This window comes from Oryctolagus cuniculus, chromosome 10 (genome assembly GCF_964237555.1).
Source record: "Oryctolagus cuniculus chromosome 10, mOryCun1.1, whole genome shotgun sequence".
NCBI classification, from domain to species: Eukaryota; Metazoa; Chordata; class Mammalia; order Lagomorpha; family Leporidae; genus Oryctolagus; species Oryctolagus cuniculus.
The window spans coordinates 121065316-121087388 of record NC_091441.1 but is presented as its reverse complement, the minus strand read 5'-3'; the positions used below and the strand labels follow the sequence as shown (position 1 = coordinate 121087388).

At 56.0% G+C, this 22073-nt stretch overlaps 1 protein-coding gene across 11 annotated transcripts in view; it reads left to right on the top strand.

Annotated features, from left to right (window-relative positions):
- Positions 1-22073, top strand: part of ITPR1 (inositol 1,4,5-trisphosphate receptor type 1) — a 299108-nt gene that overhangs the window by 139733 nt on the left and 137302 nt on the right. For 8 of the 11 annotated variants that reach the window (XM_070050019.1, XM_070050015.1, XM_070050013.1 and 5 more), the window contains 10 exons: positions 597-692; positions 1923-1967; positions 4785-4939; positions 11101-11200; positions 11939-12099; positions 13433-13574; positions 15366-15524; positions 16817-16989; positions 18018-18137; positions 20293-20487. In XM_070050019.1, the coding sequence (XP_069906120.1) occupies positions 597-692; positions 1923-1967; positions 4785-4939; positions 11101-11200; positions 11939-12099; positions 13433-13574; positions 15366-15524; positions 16817-16989; positions 18018-18137; positions 20293-20487 (1346 nt within the window). The remainder of the gene's footprint in view (positions 1-596; positions 693-1922; positions 1968-4784; positions 4940-11100; positions 11201-11938; positions 12100-13432; positions 13575-15365; positions 15525-16816; positions 16990-18017; positions 18138-20292; positions 20488-22073) is intronic. The other 3 variants (XM_070050022.1, XM_070050021.1, XM_070050014.1) reach the window with 1 other exon arrangement.

The following is a 22073-nucleotide window of genomic DNA, read 5'->3' as shown; positions in this document are numbered from 1 at the left end:
GGATCCCAGGCCAGCCACAGAGTGTTCCCTGTTTGGTGCCTGTCCCGAGAGAACCCGTTTCCCGGCTGTCTGTGGTAGCTCCTCCACGTCGTGTGGTGTCAGATGTCTGTGGCAATACCAGCACAGCCTGTTGCTGTGTCCTGGCGGGAAGCTGCCATGAAGTTAGCTCTCCTGCTCAGTTGGCTGGGTCCTGGTGAGCTCCTGTGTCGGCGTGCAGTCCTGTGTGGGCGTGAGGGCACGTGAGGGCACACACACATTGCTCCGTGGCTTCTCTGACTTGGTGCATGAATTCCACACCTTAGTTTCTGCTTTGTTGGGACTAAGGCTCAAAATCAGAAAAACCACTGACATTTTTCCTCTCCATGGCATACTGACTGGAGACTGTTCCTTCTTGGGATACACCGTGGGCATTGCGTACTCATTTCCGTCCATCTGAGCTGGAGGCTGCCCGCTCACCGTGGGTTTCCCAGAGGACACTGATGTTTGGGCACCAAATCTCAGTGCTGAGCTGTGACCTCCACGCAGTGTCGCACATTCCATTTCCCCCTGGTGTGGGTTCACCTGTCTTCTGCAGCTGACAGTTCTTCCTCTTACAGGTTGTCCAGCATGACCCGTGTCGGGGCGGCGCCGGTTACTGGAACAGCCTCTTCCGTTTCAAGCATCTGGCCACGGGGCATTACTTAGCAGCAGAGGTGAGTGGCGGCCCTGTGGTGTTTTCCTTTGCAGGCTCACATGTGCGGCTGACCGCTCACTCACCGGCAGCCTCGGGGGACTCTGAGTCGGCTTGCTTTCCTTCCTCCTTTTCTGTTTCCTGCTGCCTCATTTCCCTAGAAAAGAGCAGGCCAAAGTGGTGTGCACTTTCTAGTGCTAGACGGGGGTCCTGCTCACGACGTGGCGCGAGAGTCCGTTACAAAACACAGCTCATCGGTTTGGCCCCTGTAGGCCACCTGCCCTGCGTCTCACATGCCGGCCCCTGCCTGATGTCAGCGCCTGTGCCTCAGCTGTCATGGAGACGGGGCAGGTGGTATGTGAAGTCGGGAGTGCCCTGGTGCAGCGAGCAGTAGGAGAGCTCCTGGGGAAGTGTGAGCCCGCGACGCCGTACTGGAACAGACGGGCTTGTCTGTTGTAGGAGTTTCAGAAATCAGAGTTCACCCGACCTTCTGTGTCTCTGGAGGGTTTTTGGAGAAGGAGAGTTCCCATGATGCCGGACCGCACAGGTGCACTTTTATGTTAAACCGTGAAGCAACCTGGGGTGTGGCAGACACCCGGCTCTGTTCTGCTGGAGGGTGGTCTCCTCATCCCGGCAGAGAGCTCTGTGCTGTTGCTGCCCCGCGACTGTTACAACGGTGCCAGTGCTGCTTCTGTGACCCGCGACTCCCGAGCCCCCGCTGGGGCTCCCGATGCTTGCATGAAGCAAACATTTCTGCAGCATTTAAGAACTGACGAACAAGACATCTGTGTTGAAAGTTAAAATGGCGCCGTAGGAAGTTAGAGACCCAGCTAAGCAGCTGTGAGACATGTTGATGACGTCATTTGCCAAGGATCCCTGGTGGTGGCGTTTGTTCACTGTGTTTGAAGGTCAACCTAACACTTTCTGGAAGCGGAATTTTTTTTTTTTTAATTTTCAACTCAAAACAAGATTGTCGATGGCTGTATATTGATCTTTTGTTTATTTCAGGCTTTCTGTTGCTTTGCAAGTGAGTTCACTGTGGTCTCCTCCTGCACTTGGGAGCCGTGCAGTGGGCACTGGTGGCCTGTTGTGTGTACTGTGCTCGTGTGCCGCGTGTTGTGCTGTGGCATGCTGGTCCCGTGAGTGGAGGGAAGGGAAGCGGCGTGTGCAGGTGTTGACGTCTCCTGCAGGTGGGGGCCGGTCCAGAGGATGCCGCGGATGCTCTAATCTCCTCACGGTTCTTTCTCATCAGGTAGACCCTGACTTTGAGGAAGAATGCCTGGAGTGTCAGCCCCCAGTAAGTATGGGCACAGGAGCCTTCTGGTCTTGGTGCGGTAGGGTGAGGCCAAACCACCTGGAACCCATGAGGAGGTGGGCGCTGTGGCCTCCGAGTGCTGGGGGAGGGGTTAGCTCAGGCTTCCTTGTGTCCTGTGGCAGGAGATGGAGCCTCCCATGTCCTCATTGTTCCCAGGGCCCGTTGGCCATGGCGTTCTGCCTGAGTGCTTGGTCAGGGTCCCTGTCTGGAAGTTGGGGAAGCCCATGGGGTGTTTTGCAGCACTCCCGGGTGTGGACATGATGGCCTTTCACACCCTGTTGTCTCTGTGCCGCTCACTGTATCAGGAAGAGGTCTGCATGGTGGGTTGTGACCCTGAGACCCGGGTAATGTGCACAGCCCGGTGCCTTGGGTGCCTGACTGGGCCCTCTCCACGCTTCTGACCTTGTTCTCCCCAAGTCAGAGGTGGGCTTCTCTGTACGGTGTGGTTTGGAGGCCCTCTGGACGTGTGATTCTGACTGTCAGGGGTTCAGGCATCCATGCTTGCAGGTTGGGGAAGGCAGCGGCTGTGGTCTGGAGAAGTGACAGGTGTGAGTGAGTCAGGCTCCTGTGGAGCCCTTGATCCTGGTCTGGGAGGGATGCAATAAAACGGCATTCCAAGTGGTGGCTGCTGTGTCGGGCAGTGCCCCCGTGTTTTTCTCTTTTAAATAAAGCTTAGGAAAATGTGCGGGTTTAAAACAGACTAAGGGAGGGGATTGGGTGGAGAAGACTGTACACGTGGTTGTGTTTGCAAAGCGCCGTGAGCTGGGTTTGGGACGAACCTTGGCTCTGAAACGGATTGCGCTGGTGCTGGCTGGCGGTTTCTGCTCTCAGCGCAGGTAGGCCCGGGAGCTTCTCCACTCTCTGCCCTCTTCCTCTTGGGACCCTCGTCATCCTTCCTTCCGGCCTAGCTCTGCCGGGATGAGGAGACCGAGGGGTTTCTGTGCTAGGGGCCTGCACGCTGCAGGAGGGAAATCCCAGCTGGCAGATGCTTGTTTTCCCTGCACTGGGCTTGTCCTCGAACCTGCTCTGTTTCCAGAGGGGGAGCTGCCACTGTGGGGACAGAGTGGTCCTTTCCTTGGGGATGGGGTGAGCTGGGGCTGGCGTCCCTGGGCCCCGCTGGCCTCTGACGTGTGAGGAGGACTGCCCTGTGCCGTGTGGGGGAAGGGCACTGGGGGAGCGGACAGACCTGGCTTCCGGTCCCAGAGCTGCGCTTCGTAGCTGGGCCCTGGGTTGAGTGTCTTTGCTGCTCTGAGCCGTGCCTCCCTCGTCTGCACAAGCAGCATTTTGAGCACTGTCACTGCCTTTGCATCCAGCGGGGCGTGTGGGCCGCTGCAGGTCAGGTCCTGACCCCTCCTGTGCTGGGCTCTGGTAACGCGAGGTTATTCTGTGCTCTCCGGCTTCCCTGGGCCAGGGTGGTGGATGTGCGGGGAGGCGGGCTGTGGATCTGGACTGTGGAGCTCTGGGTAGCCCGATGCTGTGCTGGTTGTGGTCTGTACACGAGGAAGGGTGTGGGAAGGGGGCCGACCCCACACCCATGAGGCCAGCTTCTGCGTCCGTGGAAAAGCTGGGTTTGTGTCAGCCTAGGGAAGATGCCTCTCGCACCACCCTGCCCTTTGGTCTTCCCTAAGTTTTGTCTTGCAGGCACCTTTGTTTTCCACTAGGGGGCGGGCGCCAGCCGCAGTTGGTATTTCCCCGTAGGATGTCCTCGCCTCTCTTGGACTGCACTGCCAGCCTGGCTGCCCTGAGTCTCTGTGGTTGGGTCAGTTTGTTTGGAAAGTGGGATGAGGGGTGCTTTCCCGGGTAGCAGCAGTTTGGAGCCAACACCTGTTGGAGATCCGTCCTCCTGAGCCGGGGGCCGCAGATGTCCTGGCGCTCACCAGATGCAGACAGGACAGAGGTCCGGGCTTGTCCAGGCAGAGGAGAAAGCAGAGGCAGGGAAGTGCCGAAGACTGGGGGCCTTGAAAGGACTCCGGTGTTTTTCCGTTGTAGACAGCTGCTGCTGCCTCCGCTGTCCCAGGGCGGGGCTCGCTGCTTCTTTACCTCTGATGTGATTTCCTTTTCTTGATTTCTGGTCTTGCTGGTGCTGTCGCCTGCCTTCCTGTTTGGGAGGGAGGCATTGCTCAGGCTGGGCAGCCAGCGTGGAATGTAAGGAGGAAAGCAGGCCGATGTGGTCTTGCAAGGACGTTCAGCAGGGAGAACAGTCCTGGGGTCCCAGTGCTGTACGAGCTCCTGCGCCCTCTTGAGCAGGTGTCTGAGCCCGCCTGCTCCCTGACTCAGGCAGCTCAGATGGGGCCCAGAGCTGCTGTCCCTGTCTCGGCCGCGGAATGCTCCTCAGGCCCCTTGCCCTGCGTGTCGTCGGCAGCCCTCCTAACCCGCCACGGATGTTTGTTCACTTGTTTGGATTTCTTCTTTGTCCTGGGAAGGAGCCAGGTCTTACTGTTGGGTGCACCGTTCTCGCCGTCGGCTCACACAGCCCCTCGTAACCAAAGCCACGGACCAGGTTTTCTGCGGTGGGGCCTCCGTGGCTGCTGCTGGGGGCGACTGCGTGACATGCGTGCCCCATCTCGAGCTCTCACCTGACATCTCTTACTGCCAGCCCGCGTGGCCATAGCGTGTTTAGGCAGCACGGGCAGCAGTCGGCGCTCTCGGCTCAGGCAGCTACAGGACTGCCCTGGAACTCTGGTCCTTTCCTGCCAGCTGCTGACGCTGCCGTTCCTTGCCCATTCCTGCGGATTGGCGTGATTGTGACGGGTGAGGGACTGGTGCTCAGAGTTGTTGACGTGATCTCTTCCTCCTCAGGTGGACCCTGACCAGGATGCCTCTAGAAGCAGGCTGCGGAATGCCCCGGAAAAGATGGTCTACTCACTGGTCTCTGTGCCTGAAGGCAATGACATCTCCTCCATCTTTGAGCTGGACCCCACCACCCTCCGGGGAGGCGACAGCCTGGTCCCAAGGTCTGATTTTAAGATTGCTCATCCTGAGAGGAGTTTGGGCTGGTCCAGTGGCCTGGCCACACGTCTGGGCATCCAAGTCATTGTTGGCTTTTCTGAAGTTCTCAGGGAGGGTTTGATGGAAGGTGTGGCCTGGCTGCCCAGTGTGTGGTCAGGTTGTTTTCGTGGATGGACAGCACTAGTCCCCAGCAGCCGGACGAGAAGCTCGTCTCTCAGTCAGCAGCCTAAGCCGTAAGCCCAGGCGGCTCAGGATCCCAGTTTCTATTACTCCCTTCCTCTTCCCCTATCCTGGGGGCCCTCTAGGCCAGCTGAACAAATAGATGGAATTCTGGAAAATGCAAACTGTGCAATTCACTGTGTGCATAGGGAATGTTGTTTAAAGTGCTAAGAAGTTCTGCAGGTATCCTTCAGTTACATTTAGCTTCTAGTTCTCTTGCCCTGGATCACATTGTTTGAGATACAGCTGGACTGCGCATGGGATGGCAGCTCCTTGGAAATTCAGAAGCAGTGTATTATTAGTCACGGCAGCACTTGCTGAGCCTGGCTCCATCCCAGGTGCAGTGTTCAGCACATACTTGGCTTACGTTACGTGATTGCATCCTCCTGACAGTTTCTCTGAGACAAGTCATCTGCCACTCACTCGTTCTTACTGATAGAGACTGAGGCTCAGAGAGCCGAAGCAGCTCACGCGGTCAGGGAGTCCTGCAGCAGAGCTGGAGTCTAAACCGTGCCTGCCTTGCTGCGCGTCCACAGCCGGCCCGTGACACCGTCGGCTCAGGCTCGGGTGCTCTCAGAGTTCAAGGAGAACCTCATCTTCTGCTGTCTCTGTCCATGGGACGACACTAGGCAGTGTCCTGGTGGAAGGCAGCCTGAGGGAGCCTGCAGGGCTTGGTGGCCGTTCAGTGAAATGACTGCCCGTTCGTAAGCTCTGCTGCGTCCTTGCTCCTCTGCTAATCCGGTGAACGCCAGAGCTGAGAACCCCAGGCTGCGCACCGCTCTGCACTGTCCAGGTGCACACAGCTCTGCAGCTCTGAGGCCGTGCTGAGGTCATGTGAGCGTGCCACACAGCTGGCCTCGACCATTCCATTCAGGGAATTGCTAGACCAGCAGAGCTGCGCCACCAGATAGAAATACCATGTCCCGTTAGTCATCTCTGCTTCCCTCTCCCAGGCTTAGGCTGATGGGCCTTCTGTTTCCTGTTGACTGGTCGATTCTGGACGTTTCTTATAAATGGGGCTGTATGTCACACCGTCTTCTATGGTGGTTTCTTTTCCTTAGTCCTGTATTGGAGATTCATTGTGCTGTAGCGCATCAGTACTTCACTTAATTTTATTACTAAGTCATAGTCCACCATTTGGCGAGTCCCATACTTGAGCCATTTGTTAGCTGATTTCCGTTTGTTTTAATTTTTTGGGTGCTGTGTACATCTGTGTCACATTTTTGCGTGGTCACCTGTATTCAGTTTTCTCTACCTGGGAGTGAAATTGCCAGGTCATCTGTTAGCTTGCTGTTTAACCTGTTGAGGAACTACCAGACTGTGTCTCTAAGTGGATGCCCCAGTTTGCATTTGCACCAGCAGTGTGGAATGTTCCAGTTTCTCTGTGTTCTGCCCAACACTTGCCACCATCTTGCTTATCCAAGCCCTCCTGGGCAGGCTGCGAAGGCTGCTGTGGTGGTTCGGTTTGCATTTCCCTGTGCACTGGTGATGTCCACCTCTTTGTCAGCTTATTGCCTGTTTGTATATCTGCTTTTGGAGAAATACCTATTCACAGCCTTTGCCCCGTGTTGACTATTTAAAAGAATTGAGTTGCCTTTTTCTTACTGAACTGTAGGTGTTGCAGATACATGATTTGCAAATACTTTCTCCTGTTTTTTAGGTTATCTTCTCAGTTTCTTGGAAAAGTATCTTTTGAAACATCATTTTTATAGTCGATTTGTCTTTTTTTCTCTTGATTACTTATGTGCTTGGTTTTATATCTAAGAAACTGTTGCCTAATCTGAAGTCACAAAGATTTATGGTGACATTTTTTCGAAGAGTTGTTGTTTGTTTTTTTTTTTTTTTTTTTTTTTGACAGGCAGAGTGGACAGTGAGAGAGAGAGAGAGACAGAGAGAAAGGTCTTCCTTTACTGTTGGTTCACCCTCCAATGGCTGCTGCGGCCAGCGTGCTGTGGCCGGCACATCACGCTCATCTGAAGCCAGGAGCCAGGTGCTTCTCCTGGTCTCCCATGTAGGTGCAGGGCCCAACCACTTGGGCCATCCTCCACTGCCCTCCCGGGCCACAGCAGAAAGCTGGACTGGAAGAAGAGCAACTGGGACAGAATCTGGCGCCCTGACCCGAACTAGAACCCAGGGTGCCGGTGCCGCAGGCGGAGGATTGGCCTGTTGAGCCACGGCACCGGCCTGGTTTTTTTCTTTACACTGCTGATTCCTTTTGAGATAGTTGTTACATGGTTTGTGGTGGGGTTTGTGGCCTCGCTCCCTTCCCCTTTGACGTGGTGCAGGATAGGACCAAGTTTGCAGAAACAAACCGTGTTTCAGTGTAATTTTCTGCATGTTGAATGTCTGTTTTGCAAGTTGTTTAAGCACATGACTTACACCATCCCGTTAGTCTTGCTGGCATCCCTGGGGCCCTGGTGCTCTGTGCTCCCCTGCAGGCTGGAGCCCCACTGTGGTCCCGTGGGAAGGGACAGCGTGAGGTTCTGGTTCACTGCTGGGTGGCGTTGACTGCTGGAGCCCCTGGTTCTCTGCTCTTTCCTTCAGTGCAGTTCTCACTGAGCTCTTTGTGGGCAGGTGTCCTAAGGTAGATGAGTTACAAACCCAGAAGCCCAGGAGCCGCAGGCCTGGCCCCAGCATGTTCACTGACCATCGTGCACTCTATCTTTGCTTTTTACGTATTCATTTATTCCTGAGGTGGGCATTTGACGCAGCGGTTGGGATGCCACTTGGAACACACACGTGTCCTGTATTCGAGTGCCTGGTTGAGTTCCGGTTCCTCTGTTTCTCACTCAGCTTCCTGCTGACGCACATCCTGGGAGGCAGCAGATGATGGCGGAAGCCCTTGCATCCCTGCCACTCACGGGGGAGACCTGGGTTGAATTCTGGGCTACGTGCTTCAGTCTGGCCCAGCCCTGGCTGTTGTGGACATAGGGGAATGAATCAGCTGATAGGAGATCTTTCTCTGTCTCTTTCACTATCAGATGAAAAGAAAGAGATTTATTTAAAAAAATTTTCAAAAAGTGTTTCCCTGCCCTTGTTCGCCCACCTGAGAGTGAGAAGAGCACAGGGCCCGTGGTTCACTGATCTCTGGGTTGTTAATCCCCCAGGCGGAATGCAGTGCTTTCTTTCAACAAGTTCAGTTTTTGAAGATGAGAAAGTCCAGGGTTCGATGTGTGCGTGTCCATGTAATGTTCACAGCTAAGGGCTTCTGTGGTGGCAGCTGGTGGAGGGAGCCGTGAGCCAAAGTGAAAGCAGTAAACCTGGGCCCCCTGAGCAGGAGCGGTTACGTGGCAGTAGTGTGGAGTAGGGACTGAGGTGAACCCCGGGAGACGCCTGCCCTGCGGCTCTCTTGCAGCTGTCCTGACGCCACGGGGGGACAGCGGAGGAGCTGATGGGCATGCTCTACCCCTCGGCACACGTTGGTCTAAACCTCTAGACTGTGGTCAGCATGGCCCCTGGCTTTGCTTATACCTTAAACATGAAGCAGTTGGAGGCAAGTCAGGCTTTCTGTCAGTCCTTTTTTCCGTTCGTGGTAGTGAAAGTGAGAGTGAGTGGCCTCACCGAGAGCCAGGAACTCACTCTGTGGTGCCAGGAGCCGGCTCCTGCAGCCCTTGCTTGCTGCCTCCCAGGATCTGTACTGGCAGGGAGCAGGGGTCGGGAGCAGACCCAGGGATGAAAGCCAGACACCGGGATGTGGTGTGTGGATGTCCCAGGTGGCGTGCTTGTCAGAGTCCTTGCTGCCACCTCTCCGGCCATCTTGGTGGATTCGAGAGGTCCAGGGAAGGGCAGGAGAGGATCTTCGGGACTGGGCTGGGTCTGCCCCTCACTTCTCCTGGGCCCATGCTCTCATCTCCTAAGAGCCTGAGCGTGGGACTGTGTGATGAGAAGATGGACACACTGTGTGTGCTCCATGGCCAGGGGCACCTTGCCATGCTCACACCGCCAGCGCCTCTGCCGCTGCTGATCCTGGCTCTGCCCGTGAGCTCTTGGGAAGCAGAGGAGTGGATTAGTAACCTTTTCATCCCGGGTTGTACTTTAGTTTCCTGAGACTCCTTTTTTCCCTCAGCATGATTCATGATTGTCTGTTTCTCCTCTACAGAGGGTAGAAAATGGAAGCTGTGTGATAACTTATCTTCCTTCTACTTGTAAATTTGAAGGTCTCATATTTTGTTAAAAACACTTGAAAAGTTTTTGCCTGCCACCAGTTCAGTAAATACTTGGTCATATTTTCGTCTACAAATTCTATTTCAATTTTTTTCTTTATGGTTCCATAAGTAATTTATCAGTCATTGCTTTATCAGTTCTGGTGACAAACACCAGTACACAATTAGTACACAGTAACACCAGTACACGGTCATTACACGGTCAGTACATGGTCAGTACATGGTCAGCACACAGTGAGCCTACATAGTCAGTACACACTGAGCCTACATAGTCAGTACATGGTCAGCACGCAGTCAGTACACACTGAGCCTACATAGTCAGTACATGGACAGCACACAGTCAGCACGCAGTCAGTACACAGTAAGCCTACATAGTCAGTACATGGTCAGCACGCAGTCAGTACACACTGAGCCTACATAGTCAGTACATGGTCAGCACGCAGTCAGCACGCAGTCAGTACACACTGAGCCTACATAGTCAGTACATGGTCAGCACACAGTCAGCACGCAGTCAGTACACGGTGAGCCTACATAGTCAATACATGGTCAGCACGCAGTCAGTACACACTGAGCCTACATAGTACATGTTCAGCACGCAGTCAGTACACACTGAGCCTACATAGTCAGTACATGGACAGCACACAGCACACAGTCAGTACACACTGAGCCTACATAGTACATGGCCAGCACGCAGTCAGCACGCAGTCAGTACACAGCCTACATAGTCAGTACATGGTCAGCACGCAGGCAGCATGCAGTCAGTACACAGTCAGCACATGGTCAGTACATGGACAGCACACAGTCAGCACGCAGTCAGTACACACTGAGCCTACATAGTACATGGTCAGCACGCAGTCAGTACACACTGAGCCTACATAGTCAGTACATGGACAGCACACAGTCAGCACGCAGTCAGTACACACTGAGCCTACATAGTACATGGTCAGCACGCAGGCAGCATGCAGTCAGTACACACTGAGCCTACATAGTACATGGTCAGTACATGGTCAGCACGCAGTATATTCTCAGTACACAGTAACACCAGTGCACAGTCAGTACATGGTCAGTACGCAGTAACACCAGTACACAGTAAGTACACGGTCAGTACATGACCAGCACATGGTCAGTACACGGTCAGTATATGTTCAGCACATGGTCAGTACACAGTAACACCAGCACACGATCAGTACAGTCAGTACACGGTCAGCACAGTCATTACTTGGTCAGCACATGGTCAGTAACACCAGTACGCAGTCAGTAGTGTCAGTACATGGTCAGCACACAGTACAGGGTCAGCGCATGGTCAGTACTGTAACACCAATACATGGTCAATACATGGTCAGCGCATGATCAGTACACAGTAACACCAGTGCATGGTCAGCGCATGGTCAGTACACAGTCAGCACAGGTCAGTACATGGTCAGCACACAGTCAGTACACAGTCAGGACTCAGTCATCACTTGGTCAGCACACGGTGAGTAACACCCGTACACAGTCCGCAGGCGCTTCCCATCGCCCCACCCCAGGAGGCTCTGTGCTGAGGGGCGTACTCGTAGGTACCGTCTCGTGGGGAGAAATGAAGCCTGCCACGTCAGCTTAGAGTCGCTGTGAGGGGCTCTCTGTTGTCAGTAGATCCCAGTGGGACTTAGGCTGGCACCGTTTGCTGCTGGGGCACCTCTTCCATATGTGGCCCTTGCTGTTTTGAGTCGGTAGACAGCAGGCCAGTAGCTGCCACGCAACCCTCGGTGTCCCTGTCCCTACATTCCTTCCTTCCTTCCCTGTAGGAACTCCTATGTCCGACTCAGACACTTGTGCACCAATACCTGGGTTCACAGCACCAACATCCCCATTGACAAGGAGGAGGAAAAGCCGGTGATGCTGAAAGTAAGTCCCCGAACTTGGCTGGTCCCTGGGTCACGTGCTCCTGATGGACGGCTCCTGTGAGCAGACGGGACGTGCAGTGTCTGAGGGTGTTGTTGCTTTGGGAGGAGTGAGATCCTCACATGGGATTCTCGCCTGCGGACCTGGGTGAAGCCCATCAGAACCCTTGATTTTCCTCTGTGGTTTCTGCCCTCGTGGTGGAGCAGTGTCTGCATTTGATGTCTGTGTGCAGCGTGGTTTTGGCTGGATGGTGCGTTGTGGTACAGCGAATGTGTCATTGATTTCTTTCTTAAATGTGCACTTGTGTTTCCTGAACGTTCTCCCAGTCACTCTCCTTTCTCTCTTCACTGTTTCTTCCTCATCGTTTGTCTGTAGTGTGACGGCAGTGCTGATGGTGAAGGCAGCTGGCGTGGTTTTCTACCTTCCTGAACGTTTTCAGGCCTGTAGGAAAGCTGAAAGCACCAAATAGTGCCTCCTTCGGAGTCACTGGTGACGTCTGCTGTGCTCGCCTTTCTCTCTGTGCTCACGAACGCGCTCTTCAAAGGCAGGGCTGTGGCCTGCTCCGCGTGACGACCACGGCTGTGGAGTGGCCGCAGTGCTCCCTCTGCTGGCTCTCCACTGCCCCAGCACCAGCGTGGGCACGGCTTTTGCTGGCCCAGAACCCTGTAAGCAAGCACAGTGTTGAGTAGTCTTGCCTGTCCACCCTGGAGAGTCCCCCACAAAACCCACCTTGAATTTCAGATCGGCACCTCCCCTGTGAAGGAGGACAAGGAAGCGTTTGCCATTGTTCCTGTTTCTCCTGCGGAAGTGCGAGACCTGGACTTCGCAAATGACGCCAGCAAGGTGCTGGGCTCCATCGCTGGGAAGCTGGAGAAGGGCACCATCACCCAGAATGAGCGCCGGTGAGGGCCCCACTCTCCTGCAGCTGTCCTCACCCACAGGCTCCCACCTGTGCACAGCCGTCCTCACCCACGGGGCTCCCACGTGCATAGCCATCCTCACCCACGGGCTCCTACATGCACAGCCGTCCTCACCCACGGGCTCCCACATGCACAGCCGTCCTCACCCACGGGGCTCCCACCTGTGCACAGCCATCCTCACCCATGGGGCTCCCACGTGCATAGCCATCCTCACCCATGGGGCTCCCACCTGTGCACAGCCGTCCTCACCCACGGGGCTCCCACTTGTGCACAGCCGTCCTCACCCACGGGGTTCCCACCTGCACAGCCGTCCTCACCCACAGGCTCCCACCTGCACAGCTGTCCTCACCCACGGTGCTCCCACCTGTGCACAGCCGTCCTCACCCACGGGCTCCCACCTGCACAGCCGTCCTCACCCACGGGGCTCCCACCTGTGCACAGCTGTCCTCACCCACGGGCTCCCACATGCACAGCTGTCCTCACCCATGGGGCTCCCACCTGCACAGCCGGCCTCACCCACGGGGCTCCCACCTGTGCACAGCCGTCCTCACCCACGGGCTCCCACCTGTGCACAGCCGTCCTCACCCACGGGGCTCCCACCTGTGCACGGCCGTCCTCACCCACGGGGCTCCCACCTGTGCACGGCCGTCCTCACCCACGGGCTCCCACCTGTGCACAGCCGTCCTTACCCACAGGGCTTCTACATGCACAGCCATCCTCACCCACGGGGCTTCCACCTGTGCACAGCCGTCCTCACCCACGGGCTCCCACCTGCACAGCCATCCTCACCCACGGGCTCCCACCTGTGCACAGCCGTCCTCACCCACGGGCTCCCACCTGCACAGCCGTCCTCACCCACGGGCTCCCACCTGTGCACAGCCGTCCTTACCCACAGGGCTCCTACGTGCACAGCCATCCTCACCCACGGGGCTCCCACGTGCACAGCCATCCTCACCCACGGGCATGTCTGCAGTCCTTGTAGGGAAAGGGAGGGGCTCTCTGAGCATAGCAGGTCTTAATGTGTACAGGTCTTCAGTCTGTGATTTCTACGAAGTAGCTACATTTACACTCACTCTTCTGAGACTCTAAAGTGGTGAAATCTGTCCCAGGAACCCTGTTACTGAATGTCCGGGCTGTGGTTACTCTGAGGTGAACTTGGGCGGCTGATGTTTTGGGAGGGGACCATCTTTTGGTGGACAGTTTTTTGCAGATAACTGCCTGCATTTCACTCTTTTTGGAAATGGGTGGGAGGGCGAAGCCCCTGTTGCTGTGGCCCTGGTGCACTCCCGCCTCTGATCATTGCCCCACTCCCAAGGTCTGTCACCAAGCTGCTGGAAGACCTGGTTTACTTTGTCACCGGAGGAACCAACTCTGGCCAAGATGTCCTTGAAGTGGTCTTCTCTAAGCCCAACAGAGAGCGGCAGAAGCTGATGCGAGAACAGAACATCCTCAAGCAGGTCGGTGAGCCGTGTGCACAGGAGCCTGTCTCACACTCAGGCGCCGGGTCACTGCTGTGGCAGGGATGGGTGTGACGGCTGCGGCTTAGGGGGCTCAGCCAGCCAGCTCCTCTGAGTAGCCGGCCTCGCACTCAGGCGCCGGGTCACTGCTGTGGCAGGGATGGGCGTGACGGCTCCGGCTCAGGGGGCTCAGCCAGCCAGCTCCTCTGAGTAGCCGGCCTCGCACTCAGGCGCCAGGTCACTGCTGTGGCAGGGATGGGTGTGACGGCTGCGGCTTAGGGGGCTCAGCCAGCCGGCTCCTCTGAGTAGCCGGCCTCGCACTCAGGCGCCGGGTCACTGCTGTGGCAGGGATGGGCGTGATGGCTCCGGCTCAGGGGGCTCAGCCAGCCGGCTCCTCTGAGTAGAGCTGACTTGTTAAGTTGTGATTCACAGCAAAACTTAGGTAGCAAGTGCTGGGTCCCCTTAGGCCCCTGTCCTGGACAAGTCCTGCCTCCCACACTGTGCACATCACGTCTAGAGGGTGCGTTGTTGGGATTCGTGAACCTGCGCTGACCCGCCAACAGTTCGGTAGTCCACAGTGTGTGCCAGGGTCCACTCTGAGTGCCAAGTGTTTTGTCGGTCTGGGCAAAGGCCTGGCTTGGACCCCCCTTTCTGGTCCCACACAAAGGGCTGCCCCCGCCTGAAGTCCTCTGTGTCCTGCTGATCCCACCCTCCCTCATCCCTAACCTTGGAGACTGCTGAGCTGTCTCCATGGTTTTGCCTTTTCCCAAGTGGGACATCGCTGGGCTCGTCCCATCTCGAGCCTGTCTGGACTGGCGTCTGTCGCCTCTTTGCTGAGAACTGAAGCCTCCTCCGTGTCTTTGCGTGGTACTCATGCTGGCTGTGCCCCCTTGTGAGAGTGCATTGTCAGGAATCTGAGGAGCGCTTGCCTGACAACTTTGTAATGCACAACAGTGAGACAAAGGGCACATGTCGTGATGGCCAGGTCTCTTGTCGGCAGGTGTGGGGTGTTCGTAGACTCAGAAGGTCTCGGAGCGGTGTCTGAGTCCTGGGGAGATGCTTGCAGGGGACGTGGGGGGCACCGTTCAGTGTAAACCTGACACACTGCGCGTGCAGACAGACACGGAGGGGTGAAGCCTCAGAAACGTGCACCCTGTTGTGCTCTAGACCTGCTGGAGGCTGGCGTGCGCCTTGCCATGAAGTCGCACCAAAGCTAGGCGAGAAGCATGCAGGTCACAAGTCCCACAGGTCACTCACCGCAGAGGCTCGGCCCTTGGGACTCCCTCGTGCCTGCTGCTCTGTGATGGACAGAACCTTCAGTGCTCCGTTGTGTGTCAGCAAGGTCGTCAGGCCGGGTCTGTTAGGGCTGGGGTTTCACGTGTGGACTCCCACCTTAGATCTCCAGTCAGCACTTTGGTTCACCTGCACGGTAGTGGCTCCGCGCAGGCCCGAGTGCAGGAAACGTCGTTACTCACATGCCCACTTACTGTCCGCGTTGACGTGGACGACTGCCCTGTGATGTGCGTGTTACCTCTCCCGTTTTGCTGATGAGAAGACAGACACTGACTTTGCTTGGGATCTGTACCGCTCGGAAGCAGCGAGGTTCGGAGTCTGCGCCCTGCACGCTGCCCTGTGGAGTGTCTGGGGCCCTTCACATGCAGGGGGACCGAGGCAGGGAATGCCCTCTCCCGCCGAGAGTGGGGGCAGCTGTGGGTCGCTGATGTGTTTGGAGGGCAGAGCTTCCCAGCACGTGCAGTGAATCAGCTGCTCCTCCTCTGTTTGTGCTCCCAGATCTTCAAGTTGCTGCAGGCACCCTTCACCGACTGCGGCGACGGCCCCATGCTGCGTCTGGAGGAGCTGGGGGACCAGCGGCATGCACCCTTCCGGCACATCTGCCGCCTGTGCTACCGCGTCCTGCGGCACTCGCAGCAGGATTACAGGAAGAACCAGGTGGGGTGTCGTGGGTGGGCGTGACTCTCTTGCCTCTTGAGTTTTCAGTGTGCATTTACTGAGTCCATATGGAACTGGTCACTGTTAAGCCTTCTCTTGGAGGGAGACACGTACTGGAAGCCTGGGACGAGTGTGTGTCACAGAATCCCTAACCAAGGTCCTAGAGAGACAACACATGTTGACCATTCATCTGTACAGTTTTGATGATCAGCTGGACAAAGATACCTAGGACTTTCCCCTTCTGCAGCTGTCTCAAATGAAATTGCTGGCTTTGCGGCACCGTGGCTCAATAGGCTAATCCTCTGCCTGTGGTGCCAGCACCCTGGGTTCTAGACCCGGTCGGGGCACCGGATTCTGTCCCGGTCGCTCCTCTTCCAGTTCAGCTCTCTGCTCTGGCCCAGGAGTACAGTAGAGGATGGCCCAGGTCCTTGGGCCCTGCACCCTATGGGAGATCAGGAGAAGCAGCTGGCTCCTGGCTTCGGATCAGCACGGTGCGCCGGCCGCGGTGGCCATTGGAAGGTGAACCAACAGTAAAGGAAGACCTTTTTCTCTCTCTCTCTCTGTCTAACTCTGCCTGTCAAAAGAATATTTAAAAAAAAAAACTGCTGGCTTTGAAGTTGGCAGTGCAGCGATGGTGTTTTTATGTTGTATACCATGAAGGTTTGTGGGTGAAGTGACTCCTGTTCCTGTGTATATGTGCTGGGCTCTTTCCCTTCCTCTCTCTTGCCTGTTCTCCCTCTCTGCTGGGAACTTTGCCTTTGTTTTCTCTCTGGTTTCTGTTTTGTGATAATCAGAAATCCTTCTGTGTGTGTGTGTGTGTGTGTGTGTGAGAGAGAGAGAGAGAGAGACGCATAGGGCTGTGGCATTTTACCAATGACAGAGAAAGCGGAGGGGGCCACCTTGGTCCACACCCAGCTGTGCTCAGTGTGTGTTCGTGCAGCATGAAGCCTTGGGCACAGTTAAGTCCTCTTGAGTTAGTAACAAGTTCAGAGCTGAAAAACAGTTAGTGACCTTTCAGGAAGAGTCGTTGGGTGGCAGTGTGCATGGGGTCTTCGTTTCCACATGCAAGAGGAAGGGGTTTTGCTGCCGGACGTCGTGCAGCAGGCCAAGGAGAAAGAAGGCTGGGAGGGCGCTGGCGGCTGCTGTCCAGGTGGGAGTTGAGGAAGGCGCTGTCTTCTCACTGCCCCCGTGAGGTCATGTTTGTCACGGACGCTGCTGCTTCCCTTGTTCTTAGCCTGACCGTGTTGTCTTAAGTGCTCCGTGCTCATCTCTCTTCTCTGGCTTCCCGGAAGGAGTACATCGCCAAGCAGTTCGGCTTCATGCAGAAGCAGATCGGCTATGATGTGCTGGCCGAGGACACCATCACTGCCCTGCTGCACAACAACCGCAAGCTGCTGGAGAAGCACATCACCGCGGCCGAGATCGACACCTTCGTCAGTCTGGTGCGCAAGAACCGGGAGCCCAGGTGAGGCGCGGGGAGGGCGGCAGCGGCCGGGGCACTGCCTGCGCCCTGAACGTGGAGGCAGGGCCGGGAGGGACTTTGCACCTGGCTTGACCCATGCTGGGCAACAAGTAGCAGGTGTCCATGGCTCTGCGATGCGTGGTGGCAGGAACACAGTCCTGGATCAAGACCCTGGCTGTGATTCCCGGCTCTGCGGTTCACCAGCCAGTGACCTGGGCTGTTCGTGGAGCTGATCGTGTCTTCTGTGAAATAGGGAGTTGTGAAAACTAAAGGAGAGTAAGTGCCTGGCATGTGGTCAGTGCCTGGGAAATGGCTCTAGTGTAGGCCACTCGTGCACTGGCCAGCGCCCCTAATGTTGGCCAGAACTCTGCCCTGCCCAAGTACCAGTCTCTCGCACATGAGGCTGCTGCCCAAGAGTTTTTATCCTCCGTGAGTGAGTTCTCCCACAGTTGGTGAATTCCCACCATTGCAGGTGAGGGGAAGCGGTGGGCATCCAGGCATCCCAAGGGCTTGCACTGCAGGGCAGCTGTAAGACAGGCACGTGCCGCTGCAGGAGCAGCTGGCGTCTCCCATAGCCCACCAGTGCCCCGCGGTGAGCGGAGGCTGGGCTTTACCTGTGCCGTGTGTCTGAACCCGCGGCACAACTGAGAGGTTGTACATTCATCCTTTCTGTAGAGGAGGAGCGAGAGCACAGTGGGGCTGGGTGGTTTCTCCAGGGCACGGCCCCTCACAGCACCCCCATCAGTGTCTGTTCCCGCCAGAGCCTGGCCCCTGCTCTGCTTGCCCAGCATTTCCCCCGCTGCTTTCTTGTGTGAGCTGCTAACTTGTTGTTTTCCTTCAGATTTTTAATCTCTCTACTTGGCTTCTCTCTCTCATGTTGGGGTTTCTGGCAGTGCTGTGGATACTGGCACTGAGGCCTGTGTTGCCGACCTCTGTTCCAGGCATGGCAGGCCTGCCCTGAGGAGGAGTGAGGCTGCAGGAGCCAACCTCTGCTCTGTCTCACACCTCTTCGCTTTGTTTCCTCTGCGTAGGTTCCTCGATTACCTCTCTGACCTCTGTGTGTCCATGAACAAATCCATCCCAGTGACCCAGGAACTGATCTGCAAGGCTGTACTGAACCCTACCAACGCTGACATCCTCATCGAGACCAAGTGAGTGGGGCTGGGGCGCTGCAGGGTGAGGGACGTAGGAGGGTTTGAGGGCAGTGGGCAGTGCTTCCATGGGCGTGTGCCCTCCTATGGTGTGCACGCTTTTGTGGTGTGCCTATTCCTGCAGGTGTGTGTGCTCCTGTGGTGTGCACAGCATGCACGCTTCCATGGTGTGCGTGCTCACACGGTGTGCACTCCTGCAAGTGTGTGTGCCTGTGGTATTATGTACAGCATGCACACTTCCACGGTGTGCGTGCTCACACGGTGTGCACTCCTGCAGGTGTGTGTATGCTCTTATGGTGTGCATAGTGTGCTTGCTTCCATGTGTGTGTGCTTGTGTGGTGTGTGCAGTGTGCACGCTTCCTGGTGTGCGTGCTCGCATGGTGTGCACTCCTGCTGGTGTGTGTGCCTGTGGTATTATGTACAACTTGCACGCTTCCTGGTGTGTGTGCTCGCATGGTGTGTACTCCTGCTGGTGTGTGTGCCTGTGGTATTATGTACAACTTGCACGCTTCCTGGTGTGTGTGCTCGCATGGTGTGTACTCCTGCTGGTGTGTGCAGTGTGTGTGCTCTTGCTGTGTGGGTGCTCAGGATGGGGAGTTTGGCAGTCAGTTCTTCAGAGTGAGTCTCCAGGAGGCAGCAGGCGTTGGGTCTTCGTTCGGTACCTTCCTGGGTGTGGGAATTGTTGAAGTGTTGTATTCTGGCTGCCTCTGCATGGTGATGTCACTCACTTTGTACCTGGATTCAAACTCATGCAGAAGAATACTATAGAAAGTTCACATAAAGATGGAGAGTTAAAAGGTAAGTTTATTTCTCATGCCAAAATTCTTTGAAGAGTGTGTATAGCTTTTTATGGTATCCACTGTCTATGAACTTTATGATGAGCCCTTTTAAAGTCATCAGGAAGCTTTTGACACACATTTAGTGTTTGTAACTTTAAGGTGGAGAGCCAGAGATCTGCCCCCCCCCCCCCCACATGCACACGGGCAGGCAGGGTTCCCATTCACTGCTGTGATCCTCAAATGCTCACAGTGGTGGGATCTGGGCGAGAGCCAAAGCTGTGAGCCAGGAACTCAGTCCAGGTCTCCCACACGGCTGGCAGGGACCCACTTGAACCATCACCTCTGCTGCCTCCCAGGGTGTGCATTAGGAAGCTGGAGTGAGTAGCTGGGCTGGGAGCGATACCCCAGAACCCCTATGCGGAACACGGTGTCAAAACGGCTAAGCTAAATGCTTGCCTCAGATTTGAACCTTCCTCAATGTGATCAGCAGTGTAAAATTCTCAAGAACCTAAGTAATAGTCAGTGTTGGAAGGAGTTTCCAGTGAGCAAAACATATTTTGATGGTCCACATGAGTTTAGTTAACGCATGTCACTCATTCTGGGCAGAGGAAAAGTTGTCATAGTGCCAGTCACATGGGAAGTATTTTTAAAAGGCATATATATTTATATATTTAAAAGGCAGTGATACAGAGAGACAAGGAGACACAGAGGGAGAGATTTTCCATTTGCTGATTTATTCTGCAAATGGCCCCATGGCCAGGGCTGGACCAGATCTAAGCCAGGAACCATGAGTTTCTTCTGGGTCTCCCTTGTGGGATCAGGGGCCCAAGCACTCGGCCACTTTCTGCTGCTTTCCCAGGTACGTTTGCAGGAAGCTGGATCAGAAGTGGAGAAACCAGGACACGAACCATTGCCCATATGGCATGCCAGTGTCGCAGGTGGTGGCTTAACCTGCTGCGCACAGCACCAGCACCATATGGATAGTGACAGTATTAAAGAAGTGCTAACGACATCAGTGGTTTCTGTTTGCGTGTGTGTGTATCTTATGAATGATTTAATTTAGGGTACAGGTCCATGCAGGGTTTCTCCTCCTCAGTGCTTTGGCTTTGGAGGCCAGATGACTGGGGGAGGGGTCCCTACTCTGCTGTCGGCGGCCGTTCTCGCCACTGGGTGCCAGCAGCCCTTTCCCTTGCACTGGTGTCTCCTGTCGTCCACTGCTGGATGTCCACTGGGCGGCACGGTCACCGCCGGGGGGACCCTGGGTTGCAGTCTGAAGAAGGTGACAGCTCTGTGGGTCTGTGCCGGGGGTGGTCTGGTGCCTCAGGCTGAGGCGAAGCTGGCGTCCAGCAGTGCCGAGTTCTCCTCGTCTCTTGCAGGCTGGTTCTTTCTCGTTTCGAGTTTGAAGGGGTGTCTAGCGGAGAGAGCGCCCTGGAGGCTGGCGAGGACGAGGAGGAGGTGTGGCTGTTCTGGAGAGACAGCCACAAAGAGGTGCGCAGCAAGAGCGTGCGGGAGCTGGCCCAGGACGCCAAAGAGGGACAGAAGGAAGACCGAGATGTCCTCAGCTACTACCGGTGAGCGGCCGCGCGGGTGCCGGTCAGGGCAGGCTGGCTCGTGTCTGCTGGTGACGCCAAGGCGTCTGCCGTGACCACCGGGCGGAAAGGCAGGCGGTCTCCCGATGGCCAAGTGTGTTTTCATCCTAGCTCGGGGAGTCGGTTGCTGTCGGCTGTCTAGGCCCCAAAGGAGGATTGCTCCCTCGCGGCAGCCCGAGCTGTGGCGCACGTGGATTGTAGGGGTCAGGCTGTGGGGTGAGGCTGCCTGGGTTCCAGTCCCGACCTCTCCCCTTACTTGTTCTTGGACTGCTCCAGTTTCTTCATCGGCACCTGGAGGCAGTCATGCCGGTCTCAGAGTGTTTATAGGCAGCTAGAAGGCGTGTGTGCAGTTGTGACCTCTATGTGTGCCGCCGTGCGCCAGAGCACGCACTTCTCCAGCACCTGCAGAGGCCGCCTGGGCTGTCCTGGCTCCCGCTTTGCCGCCGTCATCCCCATGGTGGTCGGCACTCCCAGGTGTTCTCTCCTTGGTGCGTTCCCGCTTGTGCCGCTTGTCGCCTTCCCTCCCCAGTGCCTCCTGGGCCCTGCTCTGAGGCCTGCTGGAAGGGACAGGCAGGGAGTGTGTTGAGCCAGTAAATGGTCAGAGAAGAAAAGGGAGGGGCGGGGAAGGTGCAGTGGTACTCCAGGATCCCTTAGTGATGCTGAGGCTGCCTCCAAACACCCCTCCTCACTTCCTGTCTTCTGTTCTTGCGCCTCCCGTTCTTGTGTGTTGTTCACGTGCTCAGTGCTGTGTGTTTTACTCCGTGTGCACCTGTCAGTCAGAACGAGTATTCCGTGTGATGAATTTGTCAACGCGGCCCCACAGTCCGGGTACCATTCTGAAGCTTGCTCCCTTCCTCAGTGGTGTTTCTGTGTTGGGTGCTCCTTGCCTGTCAGTCGTAGTACAGAAACCCCTTGTTCATGCTGGAGGTTCCCATACCGGAGACGTCGTCATGCACATCTGTCCCTGTGTGTCTGTGAGTGTCTGTCTCTTGCACACCAGGAGCTGGGTCGGACGATACTCTTATTTTGAACTTCCCTAGAGAATCCTACACCACATGTTAGCGTTGTCCATTCCCTTTGTTGTGAGTGGCAGCTTTTGTTTCCATTGCCCTTGGCTAACTTTGCTATTGGGATGCCTTTTTTTTTTTTTTTTTTTGACAGGCAGAGTTAGTGAGGGAGAGAGACAGACAGAAAGTCTTTGTTTTCCGTTGGTTCACCCCCCAAAATGGCTGCCATGGCCGGCGCGCTGCCCCGATCCAAAGCCAGGAGCCAGGTGCTTCCTCCTGGTCTCCCGTGCGGGTGTAGGGCCCAAGCACTTGGGCCATCCTCCACTGCACTCCCGGGCCACAGCAGAGAGCTGGCCTGGAAGAGGGGCAACCGGGACAGAATCCGGCGCCCCTACCAGGACTAGAACCTGGGGTGCTGGTGCCGCAGGCAGAGGATTAGCCTAGTGAGCCGCGGCATGGGCTGTTGGGATGCTTTTTAACCTCTGCTCATCCTAAGATTATGGAGTGGAATCAGTCTGCAGTTGCCTTTCCCCAGTACCCGGTGGGCTGAGAGTCTTCTCA